Source organism: Actinia tenebrosa, unplaced genomic scaffold, assembly GCF_029948245.1.
Source record: "Actinia tenebrosa isolate PJP-AT-01 unplaced genomic scaffold, QUT_ActTen_1.0 PGA_scaffold16__25_contigs__length_10494907, whole genome shotgun sequence".
Taxonomy (NCBI): Eukaryota; Metazoa; Cnidaria; class Anthozoa; order Actiniaria; family Actiniidae; genus Actinia; species Actinia tenebrosa.
Genome location: NW_028292576.1, coordinates 7600139 through 7617320, shown reverse-complemented (window position 1 = coordinate 7617320; position 17182 = coordinate 7600139). Strand labels below are relative to the sequence as shown.

The window sequence follows — 17182 nt, the reverse complement described above, 5'->3', positions numbered from 1 at the left end:
AATTAAGTTACTCCAACACAAACGCTGGTCTATGATCCACATCGTTTCTTTTACGGTTAATCCCTGGGCACTATGTACCGTCATGCAGTAACCAAGTCTCCAATCGGGGTGGGAAGTAATCCTTTCTACGTCTTTCATTTGCACCCAGGCTTTATCGTGGGTAACTGCGTTCTCTAAAGGAATGTCAGTGCCAGGTACCCGTACGTCTCTTTTCTGCATTCTGGTATCTCGGGGCTTATAGCAAACGGGTACGAGATTAGTGGGGAATCTTTCGCGGTGAATATTTAACAGATCTTTTTGAATACGGGCCTGAGAAGCACGCTTACTACTTAAGACAACATCTTTGGGGTTCCAGGCCTGTATGAATTCCTCATAGGACTTGGCTCGTACTCTCTTACGGAGTACTTTACATTGCTGAGCGTCTGTAAGGCCCCTTAGTTCCGCTTTGAGGTTCCTTACTTGATCCTTGCTACGGTAATCGGTGTTAATTTCCTCTGCGTAATCTACCATTCCTTTTAACCATTCGTGGGGCATTTCCCCTGCTATTGGGGGTGGCTGGCAAGGATCTCCTGCGAAGATTACCTGGCACTTACCTTTTAGGAAGTCTACGAACTCTTTTAGGATTTCTAAGGGCACAGTACAGATTTCATCCCATAAGATCACAGGAGGAATATCATGAATAGCTTCTGGGACCCATTTAGTGCCATTCCAACGAAAGAAACTATGGTAAGTTTGTGCTTCAAAGCCCATAGCGGTGAGTTCGCGTTCTAAACGATGTGTAGGAGTTAATACGGTTACTTTAGGGAATAGTTGCAGGACTCTGGTAGTCTTACCACTGCCTCCTGTTCCGTAAAGATAAGAGAAGCGGTGGTAAGAAATGGGGTCTGTGACACTTGGTAATGGTTCCTCAGTCGGGGTTACCGTTCCTTTAGTATGATTACCGTCGTAGGTTACTCTTGCTCGCCAGGCCTTTATCTCTTCGTCCTTGACCCTCCATTGCCCGCTTTCTGCTAATTCGTCGTCGGTGTAGAACTCTTGCACCTTTTCAAGCACTGCAGGTTTGACGTACAAAGAGTCAGTAGCTACTCTTGGAATGTCTTCCTTGTCAAACCGCAGCAACATCGCTAAGAGATTAATGTGGGCGTAAGCTAACATGCTAGCACGCAGATGGTAATACTGCGGTCTGTGGTCTTGATAGTAACACAAGGCATTCCATTGTTGCAGGGAATCTGTGAAATGATCCCACTTCTCTACTGACACCATTGAACCTTGGTCGTGAGCTCGTTGCACGAGGAAGCTTAATTCTCCTTTATCTGTGATTAAGCGGCGTTGCATGTGCTTCTCCCCTTCCTTTGCGCCCTGAGTGAACTTACCAATAACTATGCGGGCGGTAGCATTGTCTTCTGGCAACCATTTGGTAAACTCCCGGCGACATAATATTGCCTCGTGAGCAGTGTACGTAAGGAGTTTCCGTTCTTCAAGGAACTTTAATAGCGGCACAGGGATCCATTCCTTTTCTTGCAGATGCTTCCCATACCACGCGTAAATTATGGGATGTAATCCCTCCTTTAGCTTCCAGCTGGTCAATCTAACGAATCCTGTTGCTGGGGCATCGTACGTACCATCCAAAGCTACCCTAAAGAATTGGCTGCCCGGATGTCCGTAACGGTCATAATACTCTTTACAATCTCCTAGGCCTTTGAAAGACGCAGGGTAACAATGTTTCATATCCAGCGAGACATACTCGTCCTCGTCGTATTCCATATTCCAAAGACCTCCGTGACCATGTTCTATGCAGGCTTTTGGAATTGGAAGGTCGCTAGGAGTCGGCTTCCAGCCATTACGCTTCTTTGCGGCTAAGAAGTCCAGGGAACGAGAACTTAATACTTCGGGAAAATCTTCACCCAGGTCTTCACAAACGCTGTCTATCTTCAGCTGTTCCATTTCGGGTCTATACAAAGTACCGTCTTGTGTCATAAATTGCCTACCTTCTGCGTCCATTAACCAGATGGAATTCTCATGAACCAAGTCTGCTAACGGAGATACTTTGTAGACTGAGGTCTTAACCTTCTTAGGAAACCTTAGTTCCCGCCAAGCGTGCCCATTATGTTGGTAGATAACAATAGGAGCTCCTCTACCTCCATATTTGTGAGTCCCAGAGTAAATAAACCCGTCTGTGATATCTTTAACGTGTATACGCCGCTCTAATGCCACTTCCAACTTCTTAATATTGGCTATGGTTCCTCCAGTCTTGCGGGTAGAATGCTCCCACTTTCGAATGGCTTCTCGGCGCTTTAAGGTTAACTTACCACCACGGGAAGCATCTTCAAAGAATTCCCGGACTAGCTTACCAACACAGTTACCAGGATGTCGCATTGGTTGTAACTTCTTTACATCTGGCGTGGGCATTTCATACGCCCCGTAAATTACCACTGTAACAGGGTAAGCAACCTCATAGAATAACATGTCAATTCCTTCTAATGCTCCCGGGTTGGTAGCCTTACTTAAGACGAACAGGTTCTTTTTACCAGACGCTCTAATGGGATTGCGGCCCCTTTCAATAATCCATTCCCCGTCCAGATACTTTATAAAGGTCAACTCCAAACGGTAATTACCTTCGGGCATTAGGTCGATTATCTGTTCTGCTCTTTCCTGTGTCATAGTCTCATCCGTATTACCTTCCATAAATGTCGTAAAGGCAAAGTCTGCGTCTAACCTGTCCAAAACCTGGGTTCTGAGTTTGCGCACAGTCTTGTTCTTGATACTTTTGATGGTATCCATTATATAGGACGTATTTTATACTTCGTTTGCGGTACCCAACACAGCAGCAGTAAGGGACTTTTCGCGGGAAATCCCGTAAATCTGCTGTACCCGCGTTCGTAATTTCCCGGGTAAAACCCGCAAATATACGGCATCAATCGCGAGTCCCCCTTACTGCTGCTTAGTTAAGTTACGTCAGGTTACGTCATATTCACGTCATCATGAAACATTCTCGTTTACAGTTCGGTACGTTCGTGAAATGCGGTCCTAAAAAGGCTGGACCAAACCCAATAGAAGGCGTTTTATTCGTCTTTGTAAGCTGTAGTTTTGCACCCTATTTCGAAAAGTATACCACAATGATTATTTAATAACATATTTCCAAATATCGAAAATCGACAACCACTTCCAGAATAAGTATATATTTTGCATCAATTTCCTTAGCTGCGTCGGGTTTCTCGGAGATCAGAATGAAAGAGGCAGAAAAAAGAAGTCCCTCCGAGTACGTAACAAAGAGCATACCGAGTGTGGAAAGGAGATGGCATATACCAGGTACGTATCAGGTCCACGAAATCTGCCTGGTAAACGTGGGGATATAGCTCGACATCGCTTGCCAGTGGATGATAAACAAGGTGTATAACAGACGTTTTGCGTTGGTGTTTTATCCGACCACTGAATTAAAGACTTAATTCTATCTCTAGAAGGACAAAACGTCGGTACAAAATACTGAATAGCAATTTTTTTATGCGCCAATTTTTCAAATTACTCATTCATTATTAATAATTAAAATTCAATTTCTTGGTTGCGCCAGGTTTCCTGGAGTCCGAATCGAAAGAGGCAGCAAGACATCCAAATATCCGCATAGGTATACAAGAGACATCGCCCTCGGAATCTAGCTTGGCATATTCGTCAGAGTGTTACAAAAAAGGTTTGAGCAGTATTACAAAAAATATATTGGGTTTCCTGTGGTAAAAAATGGGCTTCCTGTGGTGATGACGAATGCGGTTTTTCGAAAAAATATAGTGCGGGCTCAATCCAATATGGCGCTACACATAAGTTAAATATATTTATACCAAAGCCAACCAAGGGAGCACGGCAGATATAAATTTGTTGATTGGTCTTCCTGTGGTACATAATTTCATTGATTGGTCCTCCTGTGGTATAGACGCGCATGCGGTCACTTAAAAGTCGCGCGGGCTCATACGTAAACAATATGGTGGATGATAAATATAAATGACGGGGAGTGAAACTATGATCATGTGACCGGGTATCGGACAATCAGCATCAGGAAATTACCAACGTACTTTGTAGCATGCTCATCACGGTGTTTTGGGCCAGCTGTTTATCGTGAAAGCCTAGCATTAGCAACAATACAATACAATACAATACAATTTTATTTGCTCATACAAGAAAATTTACATGAAATGTGAAAAACAACTATAGAAAACAACATTATTATTATTACATTATTGTTATTAAAATTTATATTTTATTAAAAACTATAGAAAACAACTATGAAAATAAAGAATAGATAATTGTCAAAAGAACATAATTCAGAGCCTGGGGTCTAAATTAACCATAAGGTTTTCGAGTTAGACCCCAGCAATTTAAAATTTAACATTGGAGTAAACTGAAGAAGAACCAAGTACATAAAAAATAATTACAATTTAACTGAACAATAAAACTGTTAATCCACAATTAGAGTAATGACATGTATGGTATATATTAACATATATGAAGAAAGAAATAGAATATTTAGAAAAAGGAAAATCTAAGGAAGAACTAAATTTTTATCTGTAATTGGTCGGCAAGTAAATAACTTTTTAATTTTTTCGCAAACGAAAATACATTAACATTTTTTAAGTGGCTAGGAATTTGTTCCCAGAGTTCAATCGCCATATTAGCCGTCATTTGCTTGCCTATATTGGTACGCACTTGTGATTTATGCAAATTTTGCTTTGCTGCGTACCTGGTATTGTAAGGATGGATATCTTTTGCATATTTGAAAAAAGAGGAAAGTGTCTCTGGGAGCTTACCTTTGTGCCATAAATGAGTAAATTTTAAAGCATGAAGACGATAAATATTATTTACTGTGAGAAGCTCCAAGAGATTTAGCAAGGGAAGAGCGCTTTCGGTGTTTTCGCCAAAAGATACAGCAAAGAACATTATTCTTACAACTATATTCTGTTTGACTTGCACTTTCTTAATGTGCGCTTTATAAGCGCTTCCCCAGGCCAATATTGCATATGATATGTAGGGATAAACAAGGTTGTAATAAATTTGTTTCAGTTGATGAATGGAGAGATAATGCCGTAATTTTGATATCACTCCAATATTTCGTGAAATTTTTGAGCAAACATAAGAAATACGGTATCTCCATGATATGCAGTCATCAATTATGACTCCTAAATATTTTATGTGGTCTTTTCTTTGTAAAGAATTGCTTGAACCATCTCTGTTTTGAAATTTCAGATCAATTACCGCGTCTTTCTTTTTACTTGATTTCACGATCATGAAATTTGTTTTTGTATAATTAATTGATAGTTTATTTGCGTCACACCATGTCTTAACTTTTTGGAGCTCAGAGTTCATTAGTTTTTCAAGTTCCCTTAAGTCATAGTGCGAGGCAAAGACATTCGTGTCATCAGCAAATATTCTAAATTTCAGAGTATCAGAGCAGTTTGGCAAATCATTAATATATAATAAAAACAAGAGAGGTCCAAGAGAGCTACCCTGAGGAATTCCACAATTCAACGTTTGTTTTGAGGATACGTTGTTACCAAAAGCAACATATTGTTGCCTATTTGTTAAATAATTGGTAAACCAATTTAGCGCAATACCTCTGACTCCATATAGTTCTAACTTTTCTACTAGAATTTTGTGATTAACAGTATCAAAGGCCTTTGAAAAATCTAAAAATGCACCACAAGTATACATTTTATTGACTATTGCTTTCCTTAGGTTGTCCGCTATTTCAGTAATGGCTAGTGAAGTTGAGTGGCCTTTTCGAAATCCAAACTGAAACTCGAATAAAAAATTATGTTTTTCAATGTAATTGATCAACTGTTTGTAGACGAGCTTTTCGAAAATTTGAGTAAAAGCTGATAAAGTTGAAATTGGGCGATAATTAGCTGGATCCATGGCATCTCCTCCTTTGGCGACAGGTGTTACCTTAGAAATTTTAAGAACATCGGGAACAATACCTTGAAGCAGGGATTGATTAAATATTATTGTTAATGCTTCACTAAGGTGGTTGCTCGATATTCTTATGCACTTTTGCGGAACACCAATGCATGATTTGTTCAATTTCAGGTTTAGAATTTCATCGTGTACCTCATTTGAAAGTATCCCACGAAACATGAAGCTACTTGGATTCGATGTTTTTATGTATTGGCTTGGATTGACATCAACCTCCGGTATTTTCCCAGCAAGATCTTGGCCAACATTTATAAAAAATGAATTTAACTGATGACAAATGCTAGCTTTATCAGTATGACATTTATTGTTATGAATGATCTTTTCGATACTTGTTACTGACGATGCTTTTTTCCTTTCGATAATCATACCAATGAGCTTCCATGTAGTTTTTAAGTTTTCTTTGTTTAAATCAAACTGTGCTCTAAAGTAGTTTGTTTTAGCAGCTTCTTTGATTTTATTTAATCTATTGTTATACGTTTTATAATACTTAATTTTTTCCGGGTCATTACTTAAGAAGTGTGTTTTAAAGAGCTTTTGTTTTTTCTTAATTGAGTTAAGTACAGCAGCGGTAATCCATGGTCTTTTCAATTGTCTTCTTTTTTGCTTAGTTACCTTCCGTATTGGAGCGTGACAATCAGATATCTTCTGAAGCGTTTCAACAAGTCTATTCATACTTTCGTTAACATCATTTGTAATAAGGCTTTTAAAGTCAACATTTTTTATGTCTTTCAAGAAAGCATCATTATCAAAGTTCGAATAATCTCTATAATACTTATTTTCGCCTGTCACAGGGAGCCTGTTTGATACTGTACAAAATACCGGAAGGTGATCGGTAATATCAGCTAAACAAATTCCTGCTTTCAATATTTTATGAGGTACATTCGTATAAATGTGATCTATTAAAGTTGAGGTATGATCCGTGATTCTTGTTGCTTTAGTAATAAGAGGAAAAAATCCAAGGTTCAACAACATATCAAGAAACTCGGATGTTTGATTATCGACATTATATTTCAAGAAGTTGATATTTATATCTCCTAAAATAAATACCTCGTACCCCTTATTGTTAAATTTTTCCAATTGGTCCTTCATAGTTTCACTAAAAAGCTCACGGTCACCAGAGGGATGCCTATAGATACAACCAATCATAATGTTTTTTTCTTTCTTACGCATAATTTTAATCCAGCATGACTCGACGTCAATTGTTGATAATTCAAGGTCTTTTCTTCGGACAAATTCCAATTGATTAGACAAATAAAGGCCAACACCTCCAGCCGAAGTTTTGGAATTTGTATTCAAGAATTCGTATCCTGGTATGCTAATATTTAGCCGACTATTTTCGTTGAGTTTCGTTTCAGAAATAGCTATAACATCTGGAACCTCTTTTGTTATAGAAAGAATATCATGCAGCATAGATATATTTTTAGATAGACTGCGTATATTGCAATGTATCATGGAGAATCCATTCTTCCTGCTGGTCTCAGTGAAAAAATTTCCCATTTGTTTAATGGTATAATATTTAGATTCGATATTACTCCCATAATCCTGAAATCCTGGATCTTTATCTGGGCTTTCAATTACATCTTGGAAAAGATCTTTTGAGTCTAGCAAAGTGGCAGAGGAATGATAAATCCATGCCCCAGTTGCTTTAAGAAACTCTTCTAAGCCTAAACCGTAGAAAGGCAATTCAGAAAGAAAGTTATCCGCCGTTGGCATTAAGTGATCTTAAATTAAATTAAACCTGTTATATAAACCTTTAAGCACATAATAAAGAAAGAATATTAACAGTTATAGTACCTTATACTCTTACTTGACTCGATATTGGAATTTTAATAAAAGTTCACAGCATATGTACGGTGCCCATCGGCGTTCAAGCTTGAAGGATAGCAACTGTATATTTCTATTCATATCGTGATTCAAAGTTTTCAAAGTCTTCTTCGGTGTCAAAACTGTACGTTGGAGTTCCCTCTGCTTGCTTTAGAAATATTCTTCCATTCCAGGTCCAGATAAATTTCCAGTGCCAACGTTTTTTCAGCTTATTCACATCGCCAAAAAGCTTTTTCTTGTACGGGGTTAAAGATTCGGATACGAATACACGATGGTCAGAAGTTAATTGAAGATCTGGTAGATCTTTGATCTTCTTGTTTGCAAGGTTCTTGCGCTTCGAATAGAAATTATTCCTAACATCTCTTCGAGTGAATTTGACGATGATTTTTGGCGGCGCATCTTTGTTATAGGAAGGTAAAGGATGTGCGACAGAAATATCTTCTTGTGTGATAGGCACACCAATGGCTTTACCAACCGATCCGGCAATGGCTCCAGCAGTACAATCCCTCGTTGCTTCAATCCCAGATATTTCTAGGCAATCCCTTCTTAGGTACTGGGCTAGCTCTTCTATTTGATTCTTTGCTTCTGAGGCAGATTTTTCGACATTTTCCATTTGAAGCCTCATATACTTGATACTCGAACTGTGAGTAGAGATTTTCTCGTTCACAGATTTGACTTGAGTAAGTAACTCATCGTATTTTGCCGATAGAAATTTAACAGTTTTGTTCATTTCATCGAAGGTTTCCTTCAAGTTTTCTAATGTAGAATGAATTGGCGATAGTTCAATCTTCAGTAACTCCTTTATCTCTTCCAAAGATGCCATAATGGCCACTTAGCGTCGTTTTTTAGGAGGAACGTGTTAAACACGTCCATCCACCATTACGACATATGCTAATCTCAAACCTGACGTTAGCATTGTCGAAAAGTTTGAAAAAGTTGCATTCCCCGTCAATATTATATGTGCCGCCATCTTTGATATTTACTTGAGCCCACGCCATTTTTCGCGGATAACCGTATTCGTCAGCCTACGTCACTACCACAGGAAGACCAATCAACAAATTTATGTCTTCCGTGCTCCCATGAGCCAACCAAAGCGCGACAACTGCTAGAACGGTCTTCCTGTGTCAAATTACGCCATCACCACAGGAAACCCAACTTTCCAAAACCGCGCGCGTTCGCGCATTTGCCGTGCTCCCTTGAACCATCGAGTTGATTTTTTATGGCTTGGCTGACGTCACTTCCGTCCGTACGTCCGTCCGTCCGGGCGTGTACACAACACAGGAATCCCGCTTGATGTCAAAGCAAAACTACTCACAAATGCGGCTCTCATGCACAGAAAAAATCGATTTAGGACAAGTTATAGACCAAAAACAATTTTTAAAAAACTTTCATGTAGTCAAAGATGGATCAAGAAGTGTTCTTCAAGAATTCAGGTGTGCGTTTTTTAGAAAAACAATCGTATATATATGTATATTTTTGACAAGCATTTTTCTCGACGAATCGACAAATCAAAGACTTTCTCTCAAAATTTTTTATATTTCTATCGATAAGCTTAATTTATTTTAATGCTGGAGGAAATATAACATGAAGAGCATATTACGACAACAAATATTCGTCCTTTATTTAGCTTTGTAAATCTTTAACAATTAGGTTGTTTTTAACCAGCTTTCGTATGTTTTTCGTTCAAGAAAAAGCTTTGTTCGCCTCCTATCGCGGGGTCCAATCGGCAAAACAAAGAAGACTTTCATTCAATAATGTTATATCTTTCTACAGATAATTTATTTAATCATTAAATGAAATATAATTTTTTACCAAATATTCAACTGTTATTAAGCTGTTCGAGCAAGTATGATTATAAAAATGAGCTTAAATTTGTGTTGTTGAAAGATGTTATTGTATAAAGACCTACTAGACTTTCACTCTAAAAAGCTGCATTATTTTTTTTGTCTCAGTTGTTCTTGTCAACTGTTTAAATGAATGTAAGCTCTGTTTTTAGAAAACTGTAAAAGACCTATTAAGTAAACCTCACTTGATATTATATTGGATTATCTGTAGTTAGCTTTTTCTTTAAGTAAAAGAGATTCAAAGCCTAAAACTGTAGGCCTTGGAAAACTTTTTGTTGAAGAATCTTCCAAGAACAAAACTAGCCCATGGGGGTGGTGCTAAGTTGTGTACAAAATTCCTTAGTGGGAGAGTATACTCGCGCAAAAAAACAAAAAACAAAAAACGATGTAGTGCATTTCGATTTCACTGCATGGTTTTTATTATGGGAGAAATTATCATCATTTCGAATAATAAATAATTGAAGATTTTTTTCCCGATCTTATTTTTTCAGTTTCATTCAAATTGTTCTCCCTGTGACTTCCGTATCGTGAGCTCCGCTTTTAGGCAGTGCCTAAATATATATATTAACATTTTTCCAAATATCAAAAATCAATAACCATTTCCAAAATAAGTGTATATTTTTGCATGAATTCCATAGCTGCGTCAGGTTTCTCAGAGATCAGAATGAAAGAGGCAGAAAAAAGAAGTCCCTCCGAGTACGTAACAAAGAACATACCGAGTGTGGAAAGGAGATTGCATGAAGGTACGTATCAGGTCCACGAAATCTGCCTGGTAAACGTGGGAATCTTGTTCAACATCGCTTACCAGTAGATGATGAACAAGGTGTATAATACGAGACGTTTTGCGTTGCTGTATTTCTCACGACTAAATTAAAAAGACTTAATTCTATTTTTAGAAGGAGGAAACGTCACGCTTTTATAAAATTTATAACAAATATTTTTAGGTATCACTGTAGCATGTAATCAGTAGACTAAAGCATTGCATTAGTTAGGTTACATCATATTCACGTCGACATGAAAAGTTCTCGTTTACAGTTCCCTACGTTCGTGAAATGCGGTCCTTAAAAGGCCGGACCAAACCCAATAGGAGTCTTTTCTTCATCACTGTAAGCTTTAGTTTTGCACCCTAGTTTGAAAAGTATATCACAATTTAATAACATATTTCCAAATATCGAAAATCGATAACCACTTTCAGAATAAGTATATATTTTGCATCAATTTCCTTAGCTGCGTCAGGTTCCTCGGAGATCAGATTGAAAGAGGAAGAAAAAAGAAGTCCCCCAGAGTACTTAACAGGTTCCTCGGAGATCAGATTGAAAGAGACAGAAAAAGGAAGTCCCTTCGAGTACGTAACAGGTTCCTCGAAGATCAGAATGAAAGAAAAGAGAAGTGCCCCCGAGTACTTAACAGGTTCCTCGGAGATCAGATTGAAAGAGACAGAAAAAGGAAGTCCCTTCGAGTACGTAACAGGTTCCTCGAAGATCAGAATGAAAGAAAAGAGAAGTGCCCCCGAGTACTTAACAGGTTCCTCGGAGATCAGATTGAAAGAGACAGAAAAAGGAAGTCCCTTCGAGTACGTAACAGGTTCCTCGGAGATCAGATTGAAAGAGGAAGAAAAGAGAAGTGCCCCCGAGTACTTAACAGGTTCCTCGGAGATCAGATTGAAAGAGACAGAAAAAGGAAGTCCCTTCGAGTACGTAACAGGTTCCTCGAAGATCAGAATGAAAGAAAAGAGAAGTGCCCCCGAGTACTTAACAGGTTCCTCGGAGATCAGATTGAAAGAGACAGAAAAAGGAAGTCCCTTCGAGTACGTAACAGGTTCCTCGGAGATCAGAATGAAAGAAAAAAGAAGTACCCCCGAGTACTTAACAGGTTACTCGAAGATCAGAATGAAGGAAAAAAGAAGTCCCCCCGAGTACGTAACAGGTTCCTCGAAGATCAGAATGAAAGAAAAAAGAAGTGCCCCCGAGTACTTAACAGGTTCCTCGGAGATCAGATTGAAAGAGACAGAAAAAGGAAGTCCCTTCGAGTACGTAACAGGTTCCTCGGAGATCAGATTGAAAGAGACAGAAAAAGGAAGTCCCTTCGAGTACGTAACAGGTTCCTCGGAGATCAGAATGAAAGAAAAAAGAAGTGCCCCCGAGTACTTAACAGGTTCCACGGAGATCAGATTGAAAGAGGCAGAAAAAGGAAGTCCCTTCGAGTACTTAACAGGTTCCTCGGAGATCAGATTGAAAGAGACAGAAAAAGGAAGTCCCTTCGAGTACGTAACAGGTTCCTCGGAGATCAGAATGAAAGAAAAAAGAAGTGCCCCCGAGTACTTAACAGGTTCCACGGAGATCAGATTGAAAGAGGCAGAAAAAGGAAGTCCCCCAGAGTACTTAACAGGTTTCTCGAAGATCAGAATGAAGGAAAAAAGAAGTCCCCCCGAGTACGTAACAGGTTCCTCGGAGATCAGAATGAAAGAAAAAAGAAGTGCCCCCGAGTACTTAACAGGTTCCACGGAGATCAGATTGAAAGAGGCGGAAAAAGGAAGTCCCCCAGAGTACTTAACAGGTTCCTCGGAGATCAGAATGAAAGAAAAAAGAAGTACCCCCGAGTACTTAACAGGTTCCTCGGAGATCAAATTGAAAGAGGCAGAAAAAGAAAAAAAGGAAAAAAAAGTCCTCCCGAGTACTTAACAGGTTCCTCGGAGATCAGAATGAAAAAAAAAAGAAAAAGTACTTTGGCAACATTCAAATGAATACATCCTAAAGAACGAGTCAAGAAAAAGTACTTTGGCAACATTCAAATGAATACACATCCTAAAGAACGAGTCAAGAAAAAGTACTTTGGCAGCATACAAATGAATACATCCTAAAGAACGAGTCAAGAAAAAGTACTTTGGCAACATTCAAATGAATACACATCCTAAAGAACGAGTCAAGACAGAAGTACTTTGGCAACATTCAAATGAATACATCCTAAAGAACGAGTCAAGAAAAAGTACTTTGGCAACATTCAAATGAATATACATCCTAAAGAACGAGTCAAGAAAAAGTACTTTCGCAACATTCAAATGAATATACATCCTAAAGAACGAGTCAAGAAAAAGTACTTTCGTAAAACATTCAAATTCTGAGTACTTTAGGATGGGTTTGAAAAGATATTAAGTGTAGGTGGTTTTCCTATAATACTTTTCCTTGCTCCTCTCCACCTACCCCCACCCCTCCCCCCCTTCCTTGAAAACCGAACCAATCAAAAGTTGGTGGCTTCGGCCCTTTGAAGATGATGATGATAATTGAAATGAAAGAATCAAATCCTTTAGAGAAAAAGGGTCGCATTAATGGTTTTATCTAAATTCCTGCGCAAAGTAAACTACTTTTGGTAGCGATTTCTGCAATTTGCAGCAATCGTTTGTTTGATTTTAAAGTCCCTATGACGCTTATTTTTTGTCATTTTTTTAACAGTTGTATTAAAAGTAGAAGGTCTTGGGAGACTATTCGTTTATAAAATTCTCGAGTATGAATTGTAAAAGTATCTTTTTAAGAGCTTTAAAAGTGGCAAAAAATTAAATTTTGGGCTTCCTGTGTTAAATTGACCGAGCAAAAGGAAGCCTATGGGAGCCTGTGCTGTGACGTCACCGGAGTAAGACACAATATGAATCCAGTAAAGTTGCCATAAAATTACATACGGTGTATAATTAATTGCTCGTAGTTGGTGAGTTCTGTTTTATTCTCTTGTTATAAATATGCCGTATCGGTGTGTAGTGGGAGGATGTTCGAACACTCCTGATCCAGAGAGGCAGATTTCACTGCATAAAATCCCCTTCGAGGACAATGAAGCTCCTGAAGCAAGGAAAAGACGGCGACAGTGGCTTCGGTTTGTCAGGACCAAACGTGCGAAGTGGAGTCCGACCACGAATTCTCGTGTATGTTCCGAGCATTTTCGTCCAGAAGACTTTGTCAGGAGACCACTGGATATACCTTCTAATATTTCGTTTGTTCCAAGGCTAATTTCAGACGAAGTAGGGGTAGTTCCAGTGCCATCAATTCATCAGCCGGCAAAAGATTCTTCAAGCGCGTCACGGCCGTCTTCAGATCTACGTGAAACACGCAAGGTATGTAACAATCATATTATTTTAGGTATGGTTCAACTTATTCGCGCTACCTTCTGGTAATTGATATTTTGTTGTCTCCAATAATGCTTCTTCTTTTTCCTACATCTTTAGATTGTTAGAGAAGTTATGAAAACTGCAAGCGAACCAAGTTGTTCATCGACCGGAGACGGTGACGACTCGATTTGCGGTAGTACGATTCCGGTTCAGGATGCTGAGAATGTGGTGCCTGATGAATCATTAGAACAAATCTGTGTTCAGGTAATTTATCCAAAATAATTACTGCATTTTAAAAGTTATGTGGAAATATTCCCTTACAAAATGTTTTGTCCTTTACCATCTAGATTCATCATGTGTCCACACAAACTCCAGACTCGTGCCTTGAATGTAAAAGGCTTGCAAACGAGAACCGGGAATTAAGAAACAAGATTGTTGACCTGAAGACAAAGCAAGAAAGATATTTATCTTTGATTCGGAAAATGGAAGAGGGTAAGATAATTATTTTTGGCGTTACGATATAAAACAACTTGCGGGAAAGTAAAAAACATTGCTTCCGTTGTTCTTTCTAGACATGGAGAGTATTTCCACAAAATTGAAAGAACATGAAAATTTCCAGAGCGAAGAGTTAGTACATGTACAGAGGAGTGATGATCAAGAAGAGATGTATATAGAAGATGAGGAACCAGAAGAACCAGATTTCGGAAGTGGCGACGACTCTTCAGCAACAGAATATGAACCTGAAACTGGAACGGACGAGACCGACTCAGAGGAAGAGGACAACTTCGAAGACGTGGACAAGAGGTATTCCATCTAAAATAATATCTTTGATCAACCTTCTATGTTTCTGTTAGATCAATGAAGAGATGTCTTTCATTTTTTTGTAGAACTTGGTCGGATAATCTGAGAGAACCTAAATACATTGTGTTTCTTTCCAAGCTCCTGCTTTTGTTCAATATCTGCCATGTCTGCAAAACGGACCACCCTGTTGTGTCGACCAGAAAAACGGAAACGATGGTCGAAGTTCAAACCATTTGCAAAAACAAGGCATGTCCTAAACCAGTACAGATTTGGTCAAGTCAGCCTCAGATGCCAGGGACAAGAATGGCTGCAGGAAACTTTTTACTATGTTTTGGGATTTTGCTGTCAGGAAGTGCAGCTTCCAAGGTTATGCAGATGTTCAAACATATGGGGTTATCCTGTCTTTCACTGAGAACATACTTCAGACATCAAAGGGTAGGTATTACCTACCCTGTTGTATGTATTTTTGTTTGCCCCTCTCTCCCTTTTATTTTCTTTCTGTTCTTTGTAATTATTATTACTCACCTCTCCTGTCTGTGTTATGTATTTAAGACAATATTGTTTTTATTTCATAGAGTAAATTGTTTCCAGCCGTGCACCTGTTCTGGAAAAAGTATCAAGAAAGAATGTTCCAGAAATTGAAAGAAACAGGAGAAAATATCATTATTGCAGGAGATGGCAGGCATGATAGCATGGGACACAGTGCAAAATACTGTGCCTACTCTATTTTTGCCTGCACAATTTCCTCAATTATAACATTTTCTTTAATTCAAGTAAGCTTCCAATTACAACCTAATGAAATAATATGAATATGTCTTGTGGATCTTTTGTGGTACTGCTTAAGAGAAAGGAGAAAATGCCACAATTTAAATTCCACTTCATTTACCAATGAATTTGTTAAAACTTTGCTTTTTTATTTTTTTACAGAGAAATGTGGCAGGAAGCAGTCCAGCAATGGAATACCTTGGCTTTCAAGAGTGCATGAATTACCTCTTAGGCTGTGGACTAGCAATTGGAACTGTTATCACAGATAGACACACTTCAATTGCCAAACATATGAGGGAGCGTTTAGCAAATATAACCCATTACTTTGATCTTTGGCACCTTAAAAAAAGTATGAAACATTTCTGACAGAAATTCCCCTTCTATTTGAAGAAACTAAACTAAAATGTATTCATTTTATTTTAGAAATTCGCAAAGTTCTCACAAAGATATCAAAGATCAGTGGTTGCTCTGCAATATTGGATTGGATCAAGCCCTGCGAGAACCATTTATTTTGGAGCGCCACAACAACCTTGACAGGAAATGGTGAAGTAATATGGGCAAAGTTTAAGTCATTTCTCTACCATGTAACTAACAGACACAAAGATTTACCTATCCCATTATTCAACAAGTGTGCTCATGATGACAACATTCAAGATAGAAAATGGCTTGAAGAAGGTTTGTTAACATTATCCAGAAAATCAAAACAAAATATCATACACTAAAAATTTACCACCATTTTTCATAGATACTGTGGCATTCGAAAAACTAAAAGCAGGGCTAACAAAGAAATCTCTTGTAAATGGCATCAAGAAGATATCACCTTTAGAACAAACTAGTTCCTTGGAAGGTTTTCATTCTGTGCTCAACCACTACGCTCCCAAAATGATTGCCTACTCTTATTCAGGAATGTTTTGTAGGTAAGGTATTGGCCTCTTTAATCTTTTTTTATTTACTTACTATTGGAGATGGTACATGTCCCCAATAAAAAATAATTTTTTCTTTGAAATAATATTTTATACAGAAATTCACATTTTGCATTTGTATCTTTACCCTTCAAGACATATTATAGCTACCACACACTTCAACTACAATCTTCACCGAGAAACATTAAAAAGAGAAGATGGCACCGACCAGGTCAAGATAGTCTATCCAAAATTTAAGAATGGTGAGGCAACTGTCCAAAATGTTAGAGTCCAGCCAAACTATGGTATGTGCGTGAATGTTTTTGTTGTTGTTTTTTTTTGAAGGTCAAAGAATAATTAATCATAACAAATCACCAAAACCAAACAAATAAATTTAAAATCAAAATTTTGAAATTGATATTGTTTCTTTTTCCAATCAAAGTCATGAAAGTCATGAATTAAGTATATTGTATACCTTTATTGCCAAAACTTGAAATTATTATGGATATTTGTTAATCTGATATTTTTTGATTAATCTATTCATTAAAAAAAAAGATTATGTTGAAGAGATCTACAACACATTTCTTGTGGAACAACAAAACAGAACACTGGCATTGGCAGTTGAAGAATTGGTGACCATGGCACCACAACCAATGAATACGATGCTGGAGAAACAGCCAAAAAATGAAGCCATAATGAAGAGAATTCAAAGAAAGTCTATGGTTGCCCAGGATGTTCCCCCAACAGCTGCAGGTATTTTATTTTTTATCAAAAAAATGTAAAAAAAAGAAAAACTTATATGTATTTATGTATTTATGTGTATTTATATGATTTTATTTTTTCATAGTACCTCAATTACAAGTTGCTGCAGCTGCACAAAAAAGAACAGAACGGCAACAACCACACTGCCGGCTTTGCAACAAGCCAATGAAAGGACATAAAAATGTTGTAGAGTGTCCAAAAAATCAGAAGTGAAAAAAATGATGTTGTTATTATTA

The 17182-nt window shown here is 38.0% G+C and overlaps 2 protein-coding genes across 7 annotated transcripts in view; both read left to right on the top strand.

The window, feature by feature from the left end:
- The window catches only part of LOC116297138 (uncharacterized), a 26492-nt gene extending 13201 nt beyond the window's left edge, over positions 1–13291 (top strand). The window contains exons 2-6 of one of the 6 annotated variants that reach the window (XM_089031224.1): positions 3202–3309; positions 3569–3685; positions 10262–10366; positions 10851–10979; positions 11034–13291. In XM_089031224.1, the coding sequence (XP_088887350.1) occupies positions 3202–3309; positions 3569–3685; positions 10262–10366; positions 10851–10979; positions 11034–12304 (1730 nt within the window). In that variant the 3' untranslated portion in view covers positions 12305–13291. Of the gene's footprint in view, positions 1–2299; positions 2443–3201; positions 3310–3568; positions 3686–10261; positions 10367–10850 lie in introns of those variants that run through there. The other 5 variants (XM_089031225.1, XM_089031226.1, XM_089031227.1 and 2 more) reach the window with 5 other exon arrangements.
- Positions 13104–17182, top strand: LOC148910691 (uncharacterized). Its single transcript, XM_089031222.1, has 12 exons — positions 13104–13722; positions 13834–13980; positions 14064–14208; positions 14289–14520; positions 14604–14952; positions 15093–15290; positions 15445–15631; positions 15706–15957; positions 16028–16199; positions 16341–16489; positions 16740–16937; positions 17032–17182. Exons 1-12 carry the CDS (start codon positions 13354–13356, stop codon positions 17157–17159), a joined length of 2526 nt encoding a protein of 841 aa, XP_088887348.1. The 5' UTR covers positions 13104–13353; the 3' UTR covers positions 17160–17182.

Excerpts from the sequence above, each read along its gene's own strand:
- LOC148910691 (XM_089031222.1), top strand. The coding sequence starts at position 13,354 with ATGCCGTATCGGTGTGTAGTGGGAGGATGTTCGAACACTCCTGATCCA. Across the intron at positions 13,723-13,833 it reads ATCTACGTGAAACACGCAAG|ATTGTTAGAGAAGTTATGAA; the intron begins GTATGTAACAAT and ends CTACATCTTTAG. Across the intron at positions 13,981-14,063 it reads TAGAACAAATCTGTGTTCAG|ATTCATCATGTGTCCACACA; the intron begins GTAATTTATCCA and ends TTTACCATCTAG.